Genomic DNA, 21,177 nt, shown 5'->3' with positions numbered 1-21,177 from the left:
AAGATCCACAAGGGTGCCAATTGATAATTTTCCTTCATTGACATTGTACATTTCTTTTCTAAATATTGAGACATTACCCTCACTGTGAGAGTGACAGGGTGGAAGGTACTATTTAAAGAGCCTGAGAGAATGTGAGTGATATGTATGTTTCATTTTTTTTCCTCAAATAACCACCTCAGCCAAAAAGGGAGAGGAGGAGAAGGAAGAGCTGAGTTCGTGGACCCGTATGCCACTGTTTCTTCAAAGGGTTTTTGTGTAGAAAATCAGACTGGGGCAATGAAGGTGCGTGAGAATGGAGAGGGGAAACGGCAGCTTCTACCGGAGAATCGGCAGATGAGGCATGATGATACGCGCAGCAGCAGCCACAATGAAGGACGCAGTGTGAACAGTTAACAGCCACGCAAGCCTTTAATGCATAGAGGGATGCCACTGGCGGGTTATTTATAGCTTGCTGCACAGGGGCTGCATGGACCCCGAAGCCACAGAACCACAGGAGTACAGAGTCTGCTGGAGTCGCTCGCAGCCTTGATCAACATGACCAAAGGAGGCTTTGAAAAAAAAATGTCTTTATTGTTCATTAGTTTGATCTTACCCTCATATTATGAGATAAATCTAACCTTTCGCTGAAAAAAAGTTCTCAAAGCACAGGTGTCACAGCAAAATTCTCAGAAGCGGAATCTAATTAACATATATACACGTTCGCATTTCGCCTTTTATAAACATGCCTGAATTTGTAGGAACGAAGTGGTGATGCGTGACTTGCTGTTCCACTGGGTACAAATATGAGGAAACAGAAGCCAAAGCCCTTTATTCAGCCGGCAGCATGGGCACGACCAGGTAATAAACAAATTAACAAAAGGTTGCTGAACTACATAAATCAGGCAATGGCCTGATAATATAAACCAAAGATTCTCTTGAAAATGCCTATTTCTACAACCAGAGCAGGAAGTCCCAAAGAACTGGAGCTGTGATATCACTACCTGAAAGAAGAAATCAGCCTGTTCAGTGGGGGAGGGGGAGCTTGAGAGGTAAGATCTTCTCCAAGGATCACAGTTGGACAACTGAAGCTGTTGATTGCATCCTGGGATTACCAAGTCTCCAAAACTACAATTAGACGCCATCTCCATGCCAGCAAACAATTTAGCAGGCTTTGCAGAAGAATGCCTCTGGTGACATAAAACCACAAGTGTAAGTGCCTGGAGTTTGCTAAACGCTGCAGGAATTTTGATTGGAAGTAGGTTTTGTTGTCAGATGAAACAAAAATAGGGATTTTTTTTTTGCAACAAACACCAGTGATGGGTTTGGCCCAAAGTAAGTCAAGGTCATGAAGAACTGAACTGGTAACAATTTGCTTGACACAAATAATGTAGTATTATGCTATTACTTATGTATTAATTAACCAGAAACTAAGTCTTAGTTACATATTTGATCTCATGTTAATACATCATTAGTGAATTGTTGTGCATGTTTTATCTCAATCAGTTATTATATTTGTTACTATATCTGTTAATTTTGTAAACCTTTGTGAACTGCTAAGAAACTACTGAAGGAAGAAGTAATGAATAAGTTAAATACTGAGCTCATATTTGTTCATCATTAATCGTGATGCATCTTTTATCTGAAGTAATTACTATATTTGTTCATGATGTGTACTTCAGTAGTAACTGACTTATTACTAAGTATTTGTGCCCCAAGTGAAGTGTTATCAATGAGCCTAATCTCCACAGCTCATGTTCTTTCAGAGGTCTTGAGAGACTTGTTAGGATGTATGCCATCCTATACTCCATCAAATATAAAGAGATTTTCAACCAAAACCTGACTGCCTTTGGCAGAAGGTTAAGATTGGATCATGGTTGGGTTTTCTGGCAAGATGATAATTCGAAGCAAAGTGCCAAATGCACATAGACGGCTCAGTGAGCACAGGATCAAGCTTCTGCAGTGGCCATGCCAATCTGCTGACCTAAACCCCACTGAAACCTCATAAAATGAGCTGAAGAGGAGAAGCTACAAGTGAGGTCAAAGGACTTTGAAGCATCTTGAGGGATTATGTATGGAAGAATTGTCTAGTGTCCCTTTAAACGTGCTTTCCTATCTCATCCAGTATTGTAAGGAAAGACTTAATGCTGTTGTCATGGCAAAGGGAGGCCACACAAAGTACACTAAATGCATGGCTGCCAGTAACTGTGAGATGTGTCTTTTATGGGAAAAAAAGTCTTTCTTTGGAAAGGTATTCTTTAAATAAATCTATCTCAGTGAAAGGTTAGGTTTCTCTCATAATTTGAGTGTAAGATCAAACTAATGAAGAATAAAGACATTTTTTCACAACCGTTTTTGGTCATTAATTCCGGAGGGCACTGCCGGTCCGAGTTCAAGAAACTAGGTCAAAATGCTGAAAAATGATTGTTCTGCCTTTGCCAAAGTTCATCCATTGAAATTTCTATTTCAGCTCGAAACGTAGCACAGTGAGCCCGTGTCAGTGCAAATTTGTAAGTTATCAAAGGCTTTGAAGAACTGTAGGAATTTATCAAAGCTCTCCAGCCTCCCACAGTGTAGAGACTTCTTTTAAAGTAACAGTCGTTCCCAACAATGCAAAACTTCCTGACATGACCCTTTTAGATTACCCTTCAATAGTTGGTCCATTTATTGTTTACATTTCTCTTAAATGGTTGCATCATGTTTTAACACCATTATATTAAAGCTTCAGTTTAAATGCCATCACATTACGATACAGTACAGTGCCTATGTTTCCTGGAATCACTGCAATCCTGAACCTAACCCTAACCATTATGGAGATGTCTATGGAGATCATTCTTTTGGTCAAATTTAATTACCTGAGTGTTGTTTTCATAATAACCTACAGCTCTGGAAAAAATTGAGACCACAGCACAATTTTTGTTTCACTCATTTCTCAATGTATGGGTGTGCGTCATTGAATAATGTAATTTTTTATCAAAATGCAGCCTGGTTGTTTGCTGTTTGTCATTAATGAAGGGCTTCTTCCTTGCTTTACGGGACTTCAGTCCTGCTTCTCAGAGCCTGATATGAACTGTCCTAGCAGTGCACTTCACACCCGCACTTAAATGTTTCACATTATTTTTGAAGGTCACTTAATGTCATCCTCCGATTCATGAGTAGCTGTCAGATAAGTTGACGGTCATCTCTGGCATTAGAAAATAGCTTCCACCTGGCTGGTGTTTGGTCATTCCCAGTGTCATCTGCTTCACCTTATTAAACTAGAAGTTATAAACTAGAAGTTACTTTTATATATATATATATATATATATATATATATATATATATATATATATATATATATATAAAGCACAGGCAATTTTACTTTGGAGATTAAAAATCACTGTAAGTACCATTTGTTTACATCTGAAACCTAAACTGTTACAAATACACTGAAAGTATTATTATGTATTCAGGTAACAAAGTGTTAATTATATAATACCTCAGCAGCTGCTCTCCATGTTTCCCAAAGTTTTGAAATTCATTTTACTATTTTAAAACAATATGTAACATATGTTAACATTTACAACAGTTACTCTTGGCCTAAATTTAACACAAGGAAATTTCAAATAAGTGTCAGAGAATATAACCTCTTTGCAATGTGAATCACAAGCGAGTGTTTGGTTTGTAGTGGATGAAACACGAACATCAAATTCACCAGCAGAGTCCTGAGCTGTAGACCATCTTCAGGTTGAAATGCAATCTAGAATTTGGCTGCATCTGGAAGGTGGTCTCCAATAACAATAGAGAAGCTACTGATGCAGGTCAAATTGAAAGACTGGCAAACTCCAAACCAATGTCTCATTACAGTTAGATAATACATAAAAGTGCATCGATTTTATTCTGAAGTATGGCCTGTGCTAAAAAAGCAAACATATTTGAAGAAATTATACTGTAACAATTCTACATAATTCTGCATCAATCCAATGTCAGAATTCCTACAGCTATCTTCCTGCTCATAAAAGATTTAATTGCACAAAGATGTGCTGAAGGCTGAACAAAAATGATTGGTTATCTCTCTAAACCAATCAGATTGTAGAAGAGGTAGGTCCAAGCAATTAGAGGAGGAAGGACCAGCCAATGAAATGTCTTTGTCTCTCCTGGTGTGGTACCTTCTGATTGGAAGCATGCCAACATAACGCCCATTTTCAAAAAAGGGGATAGAAGTAATTTGTCAAACTATAGGCCAATCAGTCTAACTTGTATAACTGGTAAAGTTATGGAGGCTATAATCAAAGAGAAAATGGTAGATTACCTGGACTCAAATAACATTTTGAGGGATAGCCAGCATGGATTTAGGAGAGGTAGATCCTGTTTAACAAATCTGTTGGAGTTTTTTGAGGAAGCTACTCAGGAAGTTGATGATAAGAAGGCCTATGATGTCATCTACTAAGATTTCCAAAAGGCTTTTGATGTTGTCCCCCACAAGAGGCTCTTACTTAAACTCAAAACGACAGGTATTTTAGGAACTGTAGCGACCTGGATTGATAACTGGTTAACAGATAGGAAGCGCGAGTAGTTATAAGAGGCAGAATGTCACAGTGGGCCTGCGTTCATAGTGGGGTACCGCAGGGTTCAATTTTAGGACCACTATTGTTCCTAATTTACATAAATGATATAGACACCAATATATACAGTAAACTGGTGAAATGACACCAAGGTGGGTGGTGTAGCAGATACTGAACTAGCGGCTCAGCAGCTGCAGCGGGATCTTGATTTAATCAGTGACAGGGCCGACACCTGGCAGATGAAATTTAACATAGACAAATGTAAGGTACTCTATGTAGGGAGCAGAAATATAAAGTACAGGTATTTTATGGGACCTACTGAAATAAAGGTAGCTGATTATGAGAAAGACCTTGATGTGTATGTTGATGCTTCCATGTCTCATTCTCGCCAGTGCGGGGAAGCAATAAAAAAGGCCAATAGGATGTTGGGGTATATCTCCAGGTGTGTGGAGTTTAAGTCAAGGGAGGTAATGCTAAGATTATACAATTCCTTGGTGAGACCTCACCTAGAATATTGTGTGCAGGTTTGGTCACCATATCTTAAAAAGGACATTGCAGCCTTAGAAAAGGTGCAGCGTAGGGCCACAAGAATGATTTCTGGTCTTAGAGGAATGTCATACGAGGAAAGGTTAGTTGAGCTAAATCTGTTCAGCCTCAAGCAAGGGAGACTGAGGGGGGACATGATCCAGGTCTATAAGATTCTAACAGGTTTAGATGCTGTTCAGAACTCGTGGCCATAGGTGGAAATTAGCGGGAGAACATTTCAAACTGGATTTAAGGAAGCACTTCTTTACACAGCGTGTAGTCAGAGTATGGAATAGTCTTCCTGATAATGTAGTGCAAGCTGAATCCTTGGATTGCTTTAAATCAGAGCTAGATAAGATTTTAACAACTCTGAGCTATTAGTTAAGTTCTCCCCAAGCGAGTTCGATGGGCCGAATGGCCTCCGCTCGTTTGTATAGTTATGTTCTTATGTTCTCCTCTAGTTGCTTGGACCCACCTCCTGTACAATCTGATTCGTTATCTTTCTGAACCAATCGTTTTTCGTTCGGCCCTCAGAACATTTTTGTGCAAGTAAAACTCCCACAAGCTAAATTCCTGATGAATGCACATACTTTCTTGATCAATATATGTGTTTTGTTAATGGCTGGAGTACCTGATGGTCACTCAGATGCTGCCGCAGTCAAAGCTGAAGCACAATGAGCAGTCAATGTCCCATTGCCAGTGGTTCACTGACATTCATCTCCTTTTGCAAATGCTTCTAATGAAATGTTCACCACAGACACTGATTGAAGGCTTGTTATACGTTCATAGTGTGACTTTTGTGTCAATCAGGCAGAGCTGCAAATAATAAGGGCCTTACACAGCTTGAGCTGAACTATTTTGTTGTCCTTAATATGAGCTGAAAATAATTATGACCAAACATTTCTGAAGGTAAAAGGCCTCATTTGACTGTGAAGATGCACTGATTAATGCCATTTCACACACATACCCAAAAAAACATTACCGCAAGTTTGTTCTTTGTACATGTATCCCTGATATTGTTTTCATAGCCAATCACTGATGAGTCATTCGCAGACTGTCTCTCTCTAGAAAGACACAAGCTCCACCTGGTGGATAATCTCTAATACTGCACCACCACTGCATTATTTTCAGTGCTGCTCTGCACACATGCTTTTCAACCTAACACACGAGAAAACACGCACAAGAAGGTTCTCATTCAACATTGTCAGTTATATTATTTCAATTATAAATATATGATCATTTAAATAGCCAGTTAAAAGCACAAATCTCTTCCAGTTTACAGTTTAACAAAATATAAATAAAATTACAGCGCTGTTGTAGTAGTACTTAAGTGCATCTTTTGTTAGATACAGAAGCAGTGCTCTGAGTGAAATTTCCCGCTGCCCCCCCTCCTCCCTCCTCCCTCCTCAGGCCTTGCTGATTGTGTATTTGCCTTTCTGAAGCTGCGAAACATAAATCTTGGTTTTGCTGCCGTCCGTTCTCCTCAACCAGACTTCGCCGGAGCTCACCGCCGTGATTACCGCCCTGAGGGAGAGACAGGGGTGCATTTTGACTGACACTGCTGGTCAAGTCTAACTGCAGCCGTTTGGCACATATCTGGCATCTCCTCTATTCTCCTCACACACCAATGTCAAATACAGGCACACACATGCCTACTGTACTCCAAGCCCAAAATCCATCTCTCATTCCATTACTGAGGAAGTCGTCGATTCAGATCATTTCACACATGCTGTCATCAGTGTGCAAACACTGTCTCTTTTCTGCTGTTTCACTGCATGCGGGTTTGAGCTGAAGATGTTTCAAAATTACTTCCTCCAAACCTATTGCTAATTACTAATTATTAATATTAGAATCTGTAATGTTGATCATAAATCCAGGCTTTTCCAAACCTAGAGCCACAGGCTGGCCAGAGGGTCATTCAAGAGCCTGCCAACCAAAAACATATTACTTAACATTCATAATACTGTAACCAATATTGATTATAACACATTCATAATACTGTAACCAAAATCTATTGTAGTACATTCATAATACCGTAACCAAAATCTATTATAGCACATTCATAATACTGTAACCCAAATCTATTGTAGTACATTCATAATACTGTAACCAAAATCTATTATGGAACATTCATAATGTTGTAACCAAAATCTATTATAGCATTCATAATACTGTAACCAAAATCTTTTATTATACATTCAATTCATTGTCCAATCGCATAACTGCATTTAAAACTATTTTGAAACTGTATTTTTAAATTGCATTTTCGGTCTTATGTCAGAGTCTCAGTATGTTATGTTTAAATTGTCATTGTGTCTTTGTCAGTGTGACCAGAAACATGATAATTGTGAAAAATTCTGCCCATCCGCTCCAGGGGGCGCTATACTAGAGCTCATACAGCCAGTGGCTCATTCCACCACGGTGTGCTAAAAAGCTGCCATCAGACAGCACGTCGTCTCGCGATGGTATATGCATCAGAATTTCCCCCTGGGATCAATCAAGTCAATCATAGTTTCATTTCAGAGGGACGGATAAGATAGCTGAAGTTGACAATAAAGGTACTTTGACTTTTGACTTATCCAGGTCACTATGGTCAGAGGTCAATGCACCGGACACACAGTACCTGTACAGGCCTTTAAACCAATCAGGACACACTTCCTGTTGCTAAAAAGGGGCCACAGAGCCATTTTGTGTAAGTGTGGCACCTCCGTCATCCGGAAAGCCAGCATCAGCTGCTCTATGAATTTCAACCATGTTCGTATTGTCTGGGACAGCACAAGAACAATCCTTGGTGTCGTTCAGTTTGAAACAGGCCGCAGGAGAGATGATGACATGCCAACAGGGAGCGGGGGAGAGGAGCAGAGAAGGAGAAGGACGGAGCGACAGAGAGATGCGGAGAGAGAGCGGGACTGACTGTGAGGTGCTGTCTTCCTTGACGTGCAGGAGGATCGTGTTCCCTTTGCAGAAACGTTCCCCCTCGTAGTACAGCGTCCCCCCCTGGCATCGTGCACCATACTGCTGTCTGTCTGAAAGGCCACGGGGAAGGGGGGGGGTGGACCAACACATCACATCAGACACCCGTGGGAGCAGAGCAAGGCAGAAACCCCCGAGGGAAACTCCCCCTGTCAGGCCTATGTATACGCTATAAAGTAGCTAATACTGTAAAACGCCTCCTCCTATCAATTTATACTGCAGTGCACATTCACTCCTCATTCTTATAGGTAGTGAATGGCAAGGACATTCAATAACACGGCTCTTTCACCGTCTTTCCAAACCCACAAATAATATAACAACTTTCCAACAAAGGGCTGAAAAACGATACCCGCAGTTCATAAAGACACTTTAGAAAACAAACGCTATCCTTTCACAAGCACCACTGAATCATAAACGTACACACACGTAGGACCAGTACAGAGATACAGGTTAAAGTGGCACTAAGAGTGATTCTTAAGTCTTATGTGGCTCTGTAAATAGTTCAACATGGTATGTCAGAGCAGATTCAGGAACCATTACTGAAACTGCAAGATCCATGCAGACTCCAGAAGCTCTCGGTTCTTTACTAAATGTACCCATGGCCTACAATGATCATAGAGCCTTTAAAAGTGGAAAAGGTTCCCACTTTGTTTTTGCAGTCATTCTATGAAGGAGCTTTTGGGGCTGATGTGTAGCAGGAGGCGGGGGGGGGGGGGGACTGATGGCCTGACAGAAGGGCTGTACGAGAGACGGAACGCAAATGACGCACATGCCGAGCTCCAGACCTACTTTCCGATTTCTTCTTCAAGGGCAACACAGCTGCTTTAGCCTGTAAGACAGCAGCACAGCGGCCCCTGAATGGCACGTCCAGTCATTTCTACTGTAAACAATGACGTTAAACAAGTACAGCAGGTGCTGAAACAGAGTCGGCAGAATAGGGACTGCAGTGCACTGACAGGCACACGTCTCACATACTTCACTGAGCAGTAATGTGACACCAATGTTAATAAGATTATGTCTCCATAGCAAAGTACTAGATCTAAACTTCAGAACTTTGCAAACACATTAATATTAGTATATAGAATAACTACAATATTTTTAATTGTTATTATTACTGTTTGTTGTTGTTGAATTCAGTATATATTTTCTTTGGGCATGGTATGAATACAAATTATTTACTGAACAATCAAATAGATCTCAACCTACAAGGTGCTATTGAGATTAATGACATGTAACAGGTAAGATTAGGACCAAAAAAAAAAGTCTTTGTAGTATGATGACACATCCAAGGACAAGGACAGGATGTCATTTTCACAGGCAGAGGAACTGATGCCACGTGTGGTAGATCAAGTACCTTCTTAATGGCTGTCCAGTCTTCTAGTATGTCGACATCTTTCAGCATATAGACTATGTAGGGCCCTAAGAAGAGGGGCAGGACAAAGCAAGTGAGCGGCAGGAAAGGAGTTATAGCCCCTGATGTCATCAAAATCACTACAGAGGCGGTAGCTAGGGAGAGGTTACCGGACACGAGGGCTGCTTTCTTCCTCCTCTCTGGCCGTGCCGTGTGGCTCCGCCTTCTACACTTCTTCCCCTTCAGTTCATCGCTCCACCATTCTGAAAGTGAGACACACCAGGACACATCGCACCGAGCAGACCACCGTTTCCCAATACGGTCCTCGGGGACCTGCAGACTGCCCACGTCTTTGCTCCGGGAGCTGAAAGGGAGCGGCAATGCGGACTGTCTGGAAGGGATCCGGGAGGAGCAGAAACTGTCTGGGGGACCCCAAACACCGTGTTGAAAAACACAGATGTAGACTAACCGCCCACAGTCTTGATCACTGCACTATCCGCCCCCAGAACTGGCACCTGCACAGACCTTCCATACAGCCAGTTAGCCTTCCCTGATCTGCTCCACATGATTTTTGAACTCACCTGGAATGCATTTCCCAAGTAATCCCTTAAACAACAGCTTCAGCCAACATTGGCAGAGTTTTCACCACACTGAGCATTCCCTTTGCTGCCTGATAGTTCCATGTTTACCGACCCTTTGCCTGATTCTCCAGCTACATTTTTGGATTGTGATTTTTGAGGTTGTTCTGCCCTGTTATTGCTATTTGACTTCCCACCAGTGTTTACAAGCGTAGGATTTGGTTTTTGGTTTTGTGAATAAATGGGTATGGATCGGTCTGCGCTTGGCCCTCCGCTTGAACCGTTACACCCACAGTGCATTGACATACTGAGAAAAATGTCATATAAATCAATATAACAAATATGAAGAATGCTTGTGTATCCTGATGACCACCTTCTCGCTGCCCTCTGATCATCCTCCTCTCCCCACTTCACCTAGTGCAGAAATCGTCAAGTGAGACATCACACTTTATAGATTAACACTAAATCCAGTGTTAATGGGCAGAGTCTATATATAAAGCCTCACTCTGTATTGACATACCATAAAAAGCCTCCCTTCCAAACTATTTACAGCAATAAGGTAATAAACCAATTTCATTATTCAGAGAACATATATTGAAATAATTTAATATGAAAATTTCATGCAGGTACCAAGTCATGTTAACGGTAATATTTCAAAACATGCCGAGATGTTTATGCTTGAATTTGACAGGAATGTACAGATTTAACTCATGAGCTTTAAAGGATCTGAATGGCCTCCAATCATTCTGACGTGGCAGCATTAGTACCATGACTGGACTGGAATAGCACATTTTAATAACGACAACAGCTTCAGTGTTCTAATTTAGGCTTTATATATTCATAACCATCTTGTTAGCTTGTTAACCAGGGAAAACCATGTTTCCATGCTCTCTCAGTGGAATTCAGAAGGCTGCACCTGTTTACTCGGAGTTGTATACTATTAATAAGGCTTCAGAGCTCTGAACAACCCCTTCAGAGTCTCGATCAATTCCTTCGGGGGCCTCGATCAATCCCTTCGGAGGCCATATTCTGGCTGTGTATGGTTTCAGTGGTTTTCTGGTCTTAGATGTGAATGACATGAAGCGCTAATACAAACTGGCGTTGATTGCCAGTGTCTGTTTGGACGTGATAGCAGATGTGTCACAAGCCTGGGGCATTCGGGTCTGAAGATTTGTTTGGCTCAGATGTTTTAGCACTCCTTTGTGACAGGTCTTTTAAGATACTGTGCCCTTAGCGATGAATTGTAGAGGAACACACTTTTATTACCAATTTTCATTCATCTTTTTGTCAGCAGCCATACAACCTGCAACTCAGAGGATGTAATCTACCTGAAGCTAAGCAGGTTGGGGCCTGGCCAGTACTTGGATGGGGGACCAACTCAGAAAGCTGGGTTGCTGAGGCAGAGGTGTTGGTGTAGCCCTGTGGTCAGTGTGGGTCCCAGTGCAGTGACACAGTGCAGTGACACTATGCTGTAAAAATGCACACTGGCCTTTGGATGAGATATAAAACCAAGGTCCTGATTCTCCGAGGTCATAAAAGATCCCTGGGCTTCTTTGAAAAGGGTAGGAGTGTTAACCTGATGTCCTCACTAACATGGCCCTATCAAATCTGGCCTCCTAATCATCCCCTATATTGATTAGCTACTGTGTGGTGAGTGTACTGGTACAGAATGGCTGCTGTTGCATCATCCAGGTGGGGGCTACACAGTGGTCCTGTAAAGTGCCTTAGGTCTTGGGAAAAGCGCTATGCAACATTCATTCATTTTGCTGGAATGGAATTAAGAATCATTAATTACATTTAAAAAAAAGTGTGAGTCACTGGGAAGTGAGGGTGTGTATGTGCGAGTGGGCAGATACCGGAACTGATGTCCCTGCTCTGCCTCTCTTCTTCCAGTCTATGGATCTGATCCAGTAGCTCCGTCTTCATGGTGTCTAACAGCAGCGAGCGCTCACTCTGAGGACACAGCGATCACACCTCAGCACAGCTCCCCCTCCCCCTGTCGCATGGCCCTGGTGCGTACGGGGGGTCCCTTACCTCCAGGTGCTGCTGGGCCCCCTGCAGCTCGCAGTCGTACTTGTGCTTGATCACCTGCAGACACAGCTCTTTGTAGACCCCTGCCAAACAATAAGCAGACCAATTCAGGCACTACAGTAACTACAGGTAAGTTTGCTAAGAAGGATCCCCTTTTCATACCCTTAGTAGCAATTATCAGCTAAGCAAGGTACACTACAGTATATGGTATGTGGACTTCCCTATTAATGAGAGGAGCTGCCCAATTAATCCACACCTAGTTCAGGTCCTAAAAATACAAATCCACACCAAAGTTTTGTTTCAACCAACCAGTTGAGTATAAAGAGTGACAGTCACAGAGTACTCAACTGGTTGGTTGAAACAAAACCTTGGTCTAGATTTGTACTCTCTGGACCTGAACTTTCCACCTCAGTCCTGCAATCTCCTGCAAAGAACATTAGCAGCAGAGCGGTTGTACAGGAGAGCTTAGTGACTTTCTACCAGAAGATCCCATCTTTCCAGTAAAGTCAGTTTAGTAAAGTCAGTTTGCCACATTCCCGCCGTGCTAGAACTGCCCTAGTCGACCGCAGATGAAGTGACTGTGAAGGTCAAAATATCTGGGATCAAGGTCAACTGTGAAAGGGACCTGATCACCCATTATTAATACCCAACCTCAATGGCCGCAGAACCCACCAGTAACGTTCCAGCATCTAATGGAAAGCCTTACCAGAGGATGAGAGGCTAATATAGCAACAATGAGTGGACTGACTTCAGCTGATACCCTTGGCTTCAGAATGAGGTTCTGAACACGCTGGTGTCTCCATACTTTTGGCTATATAGCGTACTTAATAAATAAACTGTATAAATATTAGTGTAAAACCTGAGCGAGCAAAATGAACCAAAAAAATATGTTAGTATATGATGTGAAAGAGTACATAGGGAGACTGTAGGACTTCATTATTATCCTACTATATATAGAGAGCATGGTAGGTCTGTGTAATGAACTCTCACATTCTGTTACTTAATCGTAGCCCTAATGTTCTCTGTACGATGCACTGAGCTCAGCATCACTGGTTGTGTCATTGGTGCTGCCCGGCCCAGCATCCCGTGTGTGTTCGTCCAATCGGATGTACCGGCGACCTCTGTGCGCAGCTGCATGTTCCGCTGCAAGACGGCCAGTGGCTCTTTGTACTCCCCTGCGTGGCCTGCCAACACCTCTTCCAGCTTCAGCTTCACCTGGCTTAACCTCTCCCGGAACAGCCTGTGAAAAGAGAGGACTGATCCTGAAACCCAGGGATAGGTCTCAGTTGGACAATTTGCTTTACAGCTGATAGGAGATGATTACCAAGATTACAGTCATTTTAGCTGCCTGGTAGGAAGGCGTCCTTTGTGTCTGCAGCCTGCTAGACGTCACAGTGCCTTGTTTCAGAGACCATACGAGCTCTTATTAACCATTTGGAACCTTTGCAAAGAACCTATGGTCACAAGTCCAACTTCTTTCACCACTACATTTGATTAAGGTCCATGCAATGCCTCTTTCAAAACGTGGCACTGTTAATGGATGAGATGGTAATCATGGCCTTTACCACTGAATTTCCTGCGGTAAAACATGTTTTTAACATCACTCCATAAATGGGTGTTTACTTCATAAGTGATGGAAAAAAAATTGGCATCATTTGTGCCAGATTTGTGATGTACGACTTGTGAGTTTGAAAGCTACAAAAGGTAGATTAATCACCAGTTTAACCCAGTGGAAAGCATTAAAAAGTGTAAAAATTGTTAGAATGGGTTAGTCTAACCAGTGATTAAAAACGTACAATAATCCCCTCCAACCGTGAGACTTCTTCCTGCCATGCCTAGTGGAGATACTAAAGAACCTTGTTTTTTTTTTTACTAGAAAAATGTGATTTGGCTTTGGAAAGGTGGACATGGAGATCATGGGCCAAATGGAGTAGACTTGGTGTTTTTAGTTAGATACAAGACTTTGCCCTACCTCTCTGTCCCGCTTACTTTTCTTTAAGCTCCATGAACTGCTTCTCCAGATCCGACATCTCATCCAGGCACTCCAGTTTCCTTCTCTCGTAGTCCTCATCGTCCATCTCTGGGAGATAAAGGAAATTCCTACTGTAATTGTCCGTCTCCTTTGATTCCACACGATACAGCCCACGGAACATGGGTGGGCCATCAAGCAGGCATGAAGTTGTACCTACTCATCTGTTTGCTTCTGAAGAACCTTTTGCCTCTTCATTTTATTTCTAAACTGTGGAAGCTTGCTCACCTCAAAATACTGTAGAACGGCAGTGCAGGAGGGCAGCAGCGTGGCAGGCTGGACTGATGCCAGCTTTGTAAATAGTTCTCAGTAGCCATTGTGTGTAACGTAATCGTGCTGTGTTATTGTGTTAAGTGTAGTGTTAAATGCGTACTGTTTTGTGTGTGTGTGTGGTCCAGGTATACCTTACCTTGTGGGGACCAAATGTCCCCACAACGTGATGAATACCTGTTTTTTTTTTTTTTACCTTAAGGGGACCAGTTTCCTGGTCCCCATATGAAAAACTCTTTTATAAAAATCCGCGACTGCAATGAAAAAACTAAAAATGCAAAAACTCTTGTATTGTGTTTGGTTACTTATGATTATGGTTAGGGCTGGGTAGGGGTTAAGGTTGTCATAGTTAGCATTAGCATTTTTCCCATAGGAATGAATGAACGGCCCCCAAAATGATATGATTACATGACTGTCTGTATGTGTGTGTATGTGTTCGGAGGAAGTGGGGCGACACGCACGGTGTGCAGTGCGAATGTGTTGTGAGTACGCCTGCTACGGTGCAATAAACGCCACCTTGTGGCTAAAACCCAGAACCGTCTGTGTCATTTCATTGAGCAGCATGGCTCAGCGACCCACCCTTACGAAACTTTTTTGCCTCATAACGTAAAGTTAAGATATAGCTAATGCTACTGATGACATAACATTGAACTGTGTAAAACCACAGGTGATTGGTAGATTACAAATTGTACCACCCAGTAAGTAACTAACCTTGTTTGCCTCACATAAAAAAGTTAATACAATTCAGGCTTTCATAAAGTAAATTGTTATTGGTTTGTGTTACATTATTTGATTATTTGCAGGGATGTTTTTTGTGCTTGTTTATCACTGCATCCTTAATGATGCTCCAGAAGTTACCCTGATAGCCCCTTTGGTTCCAGTATACATTTTATTTATAAAGTACATTTCAAGAACACCTCGTGTTCACCAAAGGGCTGCACAATTCATACCATCAAAACAAATAGATACAAAAATAAAACTGCCCTAAATAAGACATAAAACACCCCAAAGGGAAAACATTTACACTCCAAAGGGACCAAGTAAATTGCCTTTATCAGCTGTACTCACTCAAAGGTCTGAGTAAAAGATACAATAGAAAAATAAGTTTTAAATAAGTTATACGCCTTTTGTTAAAGACTGAGACAGATGGGGAAAATCTAATATTTGCCAGCAAGGAGTTCCATAGTCAGGGTGCAGTAGTAGATCGTCCCATATGCAATGACAGCTTGGTAAAATACACCATACACTCAGTACCTGAGCTCTCTTCCTCTTCCTCCTCCTCCTCCTCCTCCTCTTCAGCTTCGCTGTCCTCGGAGTTGCTCCCCGCCTCACTCTCCCTGTCCTCACCGCTCTCCTCCATCGTCTCCTCCTCCCGTTCACGCTCCTGCTCCTCGTCCAGCTCCCCGTTGGCCTCCGGCACCTCCTGCTCCGGGTCCAGCTCCTCCTCGGGCTCCCTCGGTGTGGGATGTGCCGGCATGGCAGCACAGATGGCAGCACAGCTACAGACAGCAGACAGAGCTCAGACGGGGCCCCCAGCTACCATTACGTCACACAGAGAGCAGCTAAGATGCCAGCATCAACTCCATGGCACCATTAGAATCACAATATCCAACACTACAAATGTTCAGATATGCATCTGTTCCTTTCTTTTGGATAAGGCTATGATCAATCGCATTTATTTTACTTATGAAGAGAAAATACAATTATAAAATATTATAACTGCACAGTCACTGGACCACACCACCCCTCCATCCTTTTCACCTCCCTGCCCAGAAATCAGCATCCATAACTCTAGCAGACCTCCCACATGGGTGGAGTGGTGGCTCTGAGGCTAGGGATCTGTGCCAGTAACTGGAAGGTTGCTGGTTCAAATCCCATGAATTCCCACAGTTCTGTTCCATTGGACCCTTGAGCAAGGCCCTTAAGCTGCAATTGCTTTGTCTTGGGTATGATGTTAATCTACATCCAGCCCTATAAGGAGGTGTGCCAACTTATACTGAAAAGCTTGGGGGTTGGTGGCAGGATTGGCACTACAGCCACAGGAGAAAAAAAAACTCACACTAGTCCATTCAGACTAGTGTGGTGCTGAGGTATCACCTGCCATGTGGCTGCACTCAGGCTCTCATCCCTGAGGTGGTTTGTCATGTGGTGGGTGGGGCAATGCACTGTAATCAGGGCCTGCTCCTTACCTACCTCTCTCTCTATTCATAATTCTGCTTTATAAACTAAGATTTTGTTACTTTGGGCTTCCCCTGCCAGGCCAGGAGGGTGGGCTCCACCTTTGAGTCTGGTTCCTCCCAAAGAAAAGGATTTTTCCCTTGCCACTGTCACTCTGGCTTAGTTACTGGGGACTTTGGGCGGGGATAATGTAAAACGCTGAGACAATGTAATGTTGCGAAAATGCGCTATACAAGAAATTATTTTATTTAATTTAACTGAATATAACATACAATATCGCAATAAAAGGAGAAGAAATTGGCCTGGAATAACCTGACATTCTTTTAAAAAAAAAAAAATTGAGGAAGAGATTCATTGTTAGTAGGACAAGGTGAGTGGCAGCGGAAGTGGTGGGTAGGTACTGCGCTGTTAAAACGGATTTACAATAAAAACCTCCACTGCCCCCCCTTTCCCGATATAAAATAGATCACAAGACAAGGTACTATTAGTAGTGTAATTCGCCTAAAAGTAAAAAAATGAATACGCCATAACATACTGCGGTGCAATGCAAAAATAAAAATTACCAATATTAGCAGAATTGTAACTATATTTAATATGGTTCTTAAAAAGCAACGCATGCGTCGTTAATTATACAACAGGCCAAAACCAAAGTATTATAACAATGCGGCAGTGCCAAATTCCTCCTACGTCTTACGGTATGTACCACGATGCCCTTCAAATATACCAGAGATGCGAGCCTGTGCATGATTAAATCACCTCTGAAGTGTACCGCGAGACTGGTAAACACTTTATAATTAAACTAACTTTTACTGCCAGCATCTGACTACACCATGTACTGCGTTACAGACATGATCTGACTCCTTGCTGAGATGACAATAAAAGTCCCTTTCCGTTGGGCCGCTAACAGAAAACAGGGTCATGAGCAAACACAAGGTTACAACTTCATTTATGGAAATTTTAAATATATTTCATTTGTTTAAAAGCGCTCTTGGAACAAGCGATTAGCGAAAAGTGATCAGCCCGTCTGATCAGCCGGATACATGTACTTTCGTTTACGTGTTTGCACATATGGAACAGTATAACCTATTGAGAAATATTTCCCATTTGGTTATACATCGAAACAAAGTGATAACAATCAAATTGACGATGCATTTCTCACATTTATGAATGTACTTAACGATAGACAGTGCAGTTCACAGTAGCTAACAGTTCGCGATAATAATGCTAATGTCCATTTTGCGTTATACAAGGGTTATTACTATACAGCGGGTAAAACTGTGACCATACGTTATGCAAAGTATACAAACACACCGACTGCTCCTACCTTTATTAACTTAAGAATGTGCCTACAAAGACCAGTGTATAGATGAATTCTTCGGGAATAAAAGTCTCTTACTTCCTCAGTTACAATGTTACTTCACTGGACTCTTAACCACGTTATTGTAACCAATCAACGGCGGCCGCTGATGCCCAGTAAACCAGTAAAAGTCCCTCACTGAGATACGTGACACAATCGGCGTCCACAGCGCAGGTGAAGATGCCTATGGGTTTATTATGCTCTGTAGGCCAATCGTTTTAAGGAGGGTTCTGTCTGATTCTCTGCTAATAAACCAAATACAGTTATACTTATTTTTACGTATACGTAATGATGAGAGTAACAGTGTCTCCGAAGACATAACAAGTAATAGCCTACGTCACAAGTTAACCTTTAGTATAAAGTCATGCTGTGCATTTCGTCGTTTTGCTAGACACAATAGGAAAAAAATATATGTAACAAACGAAAACATTTTAGGCCTATTTTTGTTGCGCCTACGTTTCACCATAAATTTCGTCCGTAGAATATATTGTTTGGTTTGCTAACTGCGTACTTCTGGGAGCGGTATTGGATTTTTTTTCAGTTCAGCTGCACAAATCTTACATGCACAATAGTGTGACACCCAGGGCCAGTAAATCCTATTGGCGACATAGGCAACCGCCTAGGGCGCCAGCTTCTGAGAGGGCGCCGATCGACTAAATTGCATGCTAGCTAATTTCACTTTGGCTTGGGCGGGGTGCTCTGGTGGTAATTCTCGTCTAGGGCGCCACATCGACAGGGACCGGTAATGATAACACAAGGAACACCGTTTGGACCTGCAGCCATCCCGTTCCATCCAGTTACTTGTCAGTTGGCCATTGTTTATTTGCGCTCATTCGTTTATCATTAAGATTGTAGTAGTTTGGCTTTGGACTAAATATACCTTAATGTTTACGCTATGAATAGAATAACCGTCGGTTTGTAATGCTATTTAAAGTCGACACAAACACTTAAGCGTTAGTTTGTTGTAATATCTTCTTGTTTTTGATCGAACCTTTAAGTGAAAGAAATCTTGGTCACTGCGCGGATTCTTTTCAGCTGTTCTAATGATTGCGATACATGGTTCAGTTCATTCATGAGTGAAATACGCCATTCCGAGAGTCCCTCTCGCCACCTACTGGTGTAATGATGTAGAGATGTCTGGAAGAGTCCGCACACGAGATACAATTAACGTATTGTAAGTTAATGTATAAAAAAAATTGATATATAAAATATAGGAAATTTACTGCATTTTGAATATAAAATAATTATAATGGAGTGGAATGGAATATAAATACAATACATATCTAATCTATTTAAGTAAACTGAAATGTAATGCATATGCTTTATTAGGGTGACCAGATAATCCATGTCAGGGAGGACACTTTGAGCTACTTCGGGTTTTACAAACTACTTTCAAACTGAAAGGCTCCTGTGCTCGGCTAAATAGTTCAGCTCTTCTTGTGCTTTGACTGGTTTGTTTCCTTGACTGAAAGACTCATCCAGCTGTTTCACATTAGCATTAGTGACACATGCATGAGTATAGGAGACTGACCAATCAGCACACAGCAAGAACTCAGTGATCAAGTGAAATCCAGGTCTTTTTAATTGAAATGGTAATTTACAATTCCTGTCCTAGCTCAGAGTGTCCTCCCTGACATGGATTATCTGATCACCCTATGTTTTATGAAAATTAAATCCCTCACTCCCAACGGAGAAATATCCAAGCGGAACCCATAAACACTGAGGAACGGAAGCGAATGAGTAGTTGAACGAACTCAACGGAATCGATTCACCGAACAGGATCGAGATTTCTCTCGCTATTCCTGATAGCTTCCGGTCTCTCGGTCTCGTTTTCAAAATAAAAGTCTCTCATATCGCACGCGCAATCATATCTGTCGAACTAAATAAAGCAGCTTGCAGTATTTTAGAGTCTTGCTGTATTTTAGAAATTCTGGCCCAGGTATCTATCAAATTAAAAGCTGTCACTATTAAAAGAGCTTCTGTGTTTTATTTACATGGTAATTTGTCCTCTCTCATTTGTCCAAAAATATTTAATAGCCGTATATGTGTGAAAAAGAGAAGTTTTTATGGGTTCAGCATTAAAAGAGCCTCCATTTTGAGAAGCTCATGTTGAGTCAAAGTGCTCGTTATAATTTGCCAGGTCTGCAGACCTTACAGGTTTTGGAAGAAAAGGGGTCTGGAGCCAATCCCAGGCAGAGCAGGACTCTGGGATACATCTAGGATGGGTTTGCAGTCCACAGGGCACATACACAACACATGCTCACACGCAAATTATGCATAAAGAAAGCAATTCATCCAGTTTCAGACCAATAATGTTTTAGGCTTTATGAACTTCATTCAAAGTATCTGCTGTAGTTGTGCATTTTCTGCAGGCCCATAGCTGGCACTGAGCACAGAAAACACTACTCCATCGAGTTCAGTATGTTGACAGAGTAACAACCTGCATTGGAAGCAGTCAGGATACCAAACTCGTTCGGCCGACCTATCATATGTGACAAAGGAACAGAGAAATGAAACATACTGACTCATTCATGGACTTTGGCTTTGACCTTCACCACGGTTTACACCTTGCTTTTAGCAACAAGCCCCCCCTTTCTTTGTCCATAATGTCAACATGCCCGGGGGGGTTGGGCAGCCAGTTAACCTTGGACCCCCAGAGGTTTTTTCCCTCCCTACTTGTAGCAGTTCTGTTGTGTAAGGCACCATATAAAAACGAATTGAATTGAATGACAAAAATCATTACTTTATTCATATGTTTCCAAACATAATATATCACATTAATTAAAAACAACCAGTAGTTCTAAGTAAAACATAATTTTAAAGTAGTAATACATTGAAACTGAATTTTTAATTAGTAACACATCTGCAATAACATAAAACTAGAAGTGGAGATTTCACTTCCAGAGAGTACAAATCCACACCAAGATTTTGTTTTGACCAACCAGTTGGGCATAAAGAGTCACAGTCACAAGAGTATTCAACTGATGTTTTGAAACAAAATTTCGGTCTGGATTTGTACTCTCTGGACCTGAAGTCTCCACCTCTGCATAAAACACCAAACATTTGTGTTTAGTATCCATTTGGGAGCCAGTGAATGCAATTGCAATTAATAGCGAAATGGCAAGAATAGAACTGAATGACTGAAAAAACTATGAAAAAAGGACAATATGTGCAGATATGTTAAATGTTATTTATCAATGGACTTTTGTTATGAAATCATTTGCAACATTTTTACAGAATTAAGCAAGCATCCCAAAACTTTCTATGGCCACTGTATTTCTGCTGCGTCCTGTTTCCATCACAGAGTAGCACTCTATCTGTGTACAATATGAACTGTAGATGCTTTTTAAGTATTGTTTTTTTTA

At 41.7% G+C, this 21,177-nt stretch overlaps 1 protein-coding gene across 3 annotated transcripts; it reads right to left on the bottom strand.

The window, feature by feature from the left end:
• Nucleotides 1-6,233: 6,233 nt before the first annotated feature.
• Nucleotides 6,234-17,927, bottom strand: brms1 (BRMS1 transcriptional repressor and anoikis regulator). 3 transcript variants are annotated; one of them, XM_023794888.2, is made up of 11 exons: nucleotides 17,780-17,927; nucleotides 15,532-15,776; nucleotides 13,968-14,058; nucleotides 13,091-13,218; nucleotides 11,982-12,061; nucleotides 11,804-11,900; nucleotides 9,540-9,632; nucleotides 9,373-9,437; nucleotides 8,808-8,847; nucleotides 7,960-8,071; nucleotides 6,234-6,569 (listed from the first exon to the last, which is right to left on the bottom strand). In XM_023794888.2, exons 2-11 carry the CDS (start codon nucleotides 15,752-15,754, stop codon nucleotides 6,452-6,454), a joined length of 1,047 nt encoding a protein of 348 aa, XP_023650656.2. In that variant the 5' UTR covers nucleotides 15,755-15,776; nucleotides 17,780-17,927; the 3' UTR covers nucleotides 6,234-6,451. The 3 variants fall into 3 exon arrangements, with proteins under 3 accessions (XP_023650656.2, XP_072573527.1, XP_072573528.1); XM_072717426.1 differs by having other exon boundaries at nucleotides 6,234-8,071; XM_072717427.1 differs by lacking the exon at nucleotides 17,780-17,927 and having other exon boundaries at nucleotides 6,234-8,071; nucleotides 13,098-13,218; nucleotides 13,951-14,058; nucleotides 15,532-15,672.
• Nucleotides 17,928-21,177: the final 3,250 nt, after the last annotated feature.

This window comes from Paramormyrops kingsleyae, chromosome 10 (genome assembly GCF_048594095.1).
Source record: "Paramormyrops kingsleyae isolate MSU_618 chromosome 10, PKINGS_0.4, whole genome shotgun sequence".
NCBI lineage: Eukaryota > Metazoa > Chordata > Actinopteri > Osteoglossiformes > Mormyridae > Paramormyrops > Paramormyrops kingsleyae.
The sequence above is the reverse complement of the archived record's forward strand: the minus strand, read 5'-3'. Positions and strand labels throughout refer to the sequence as shown.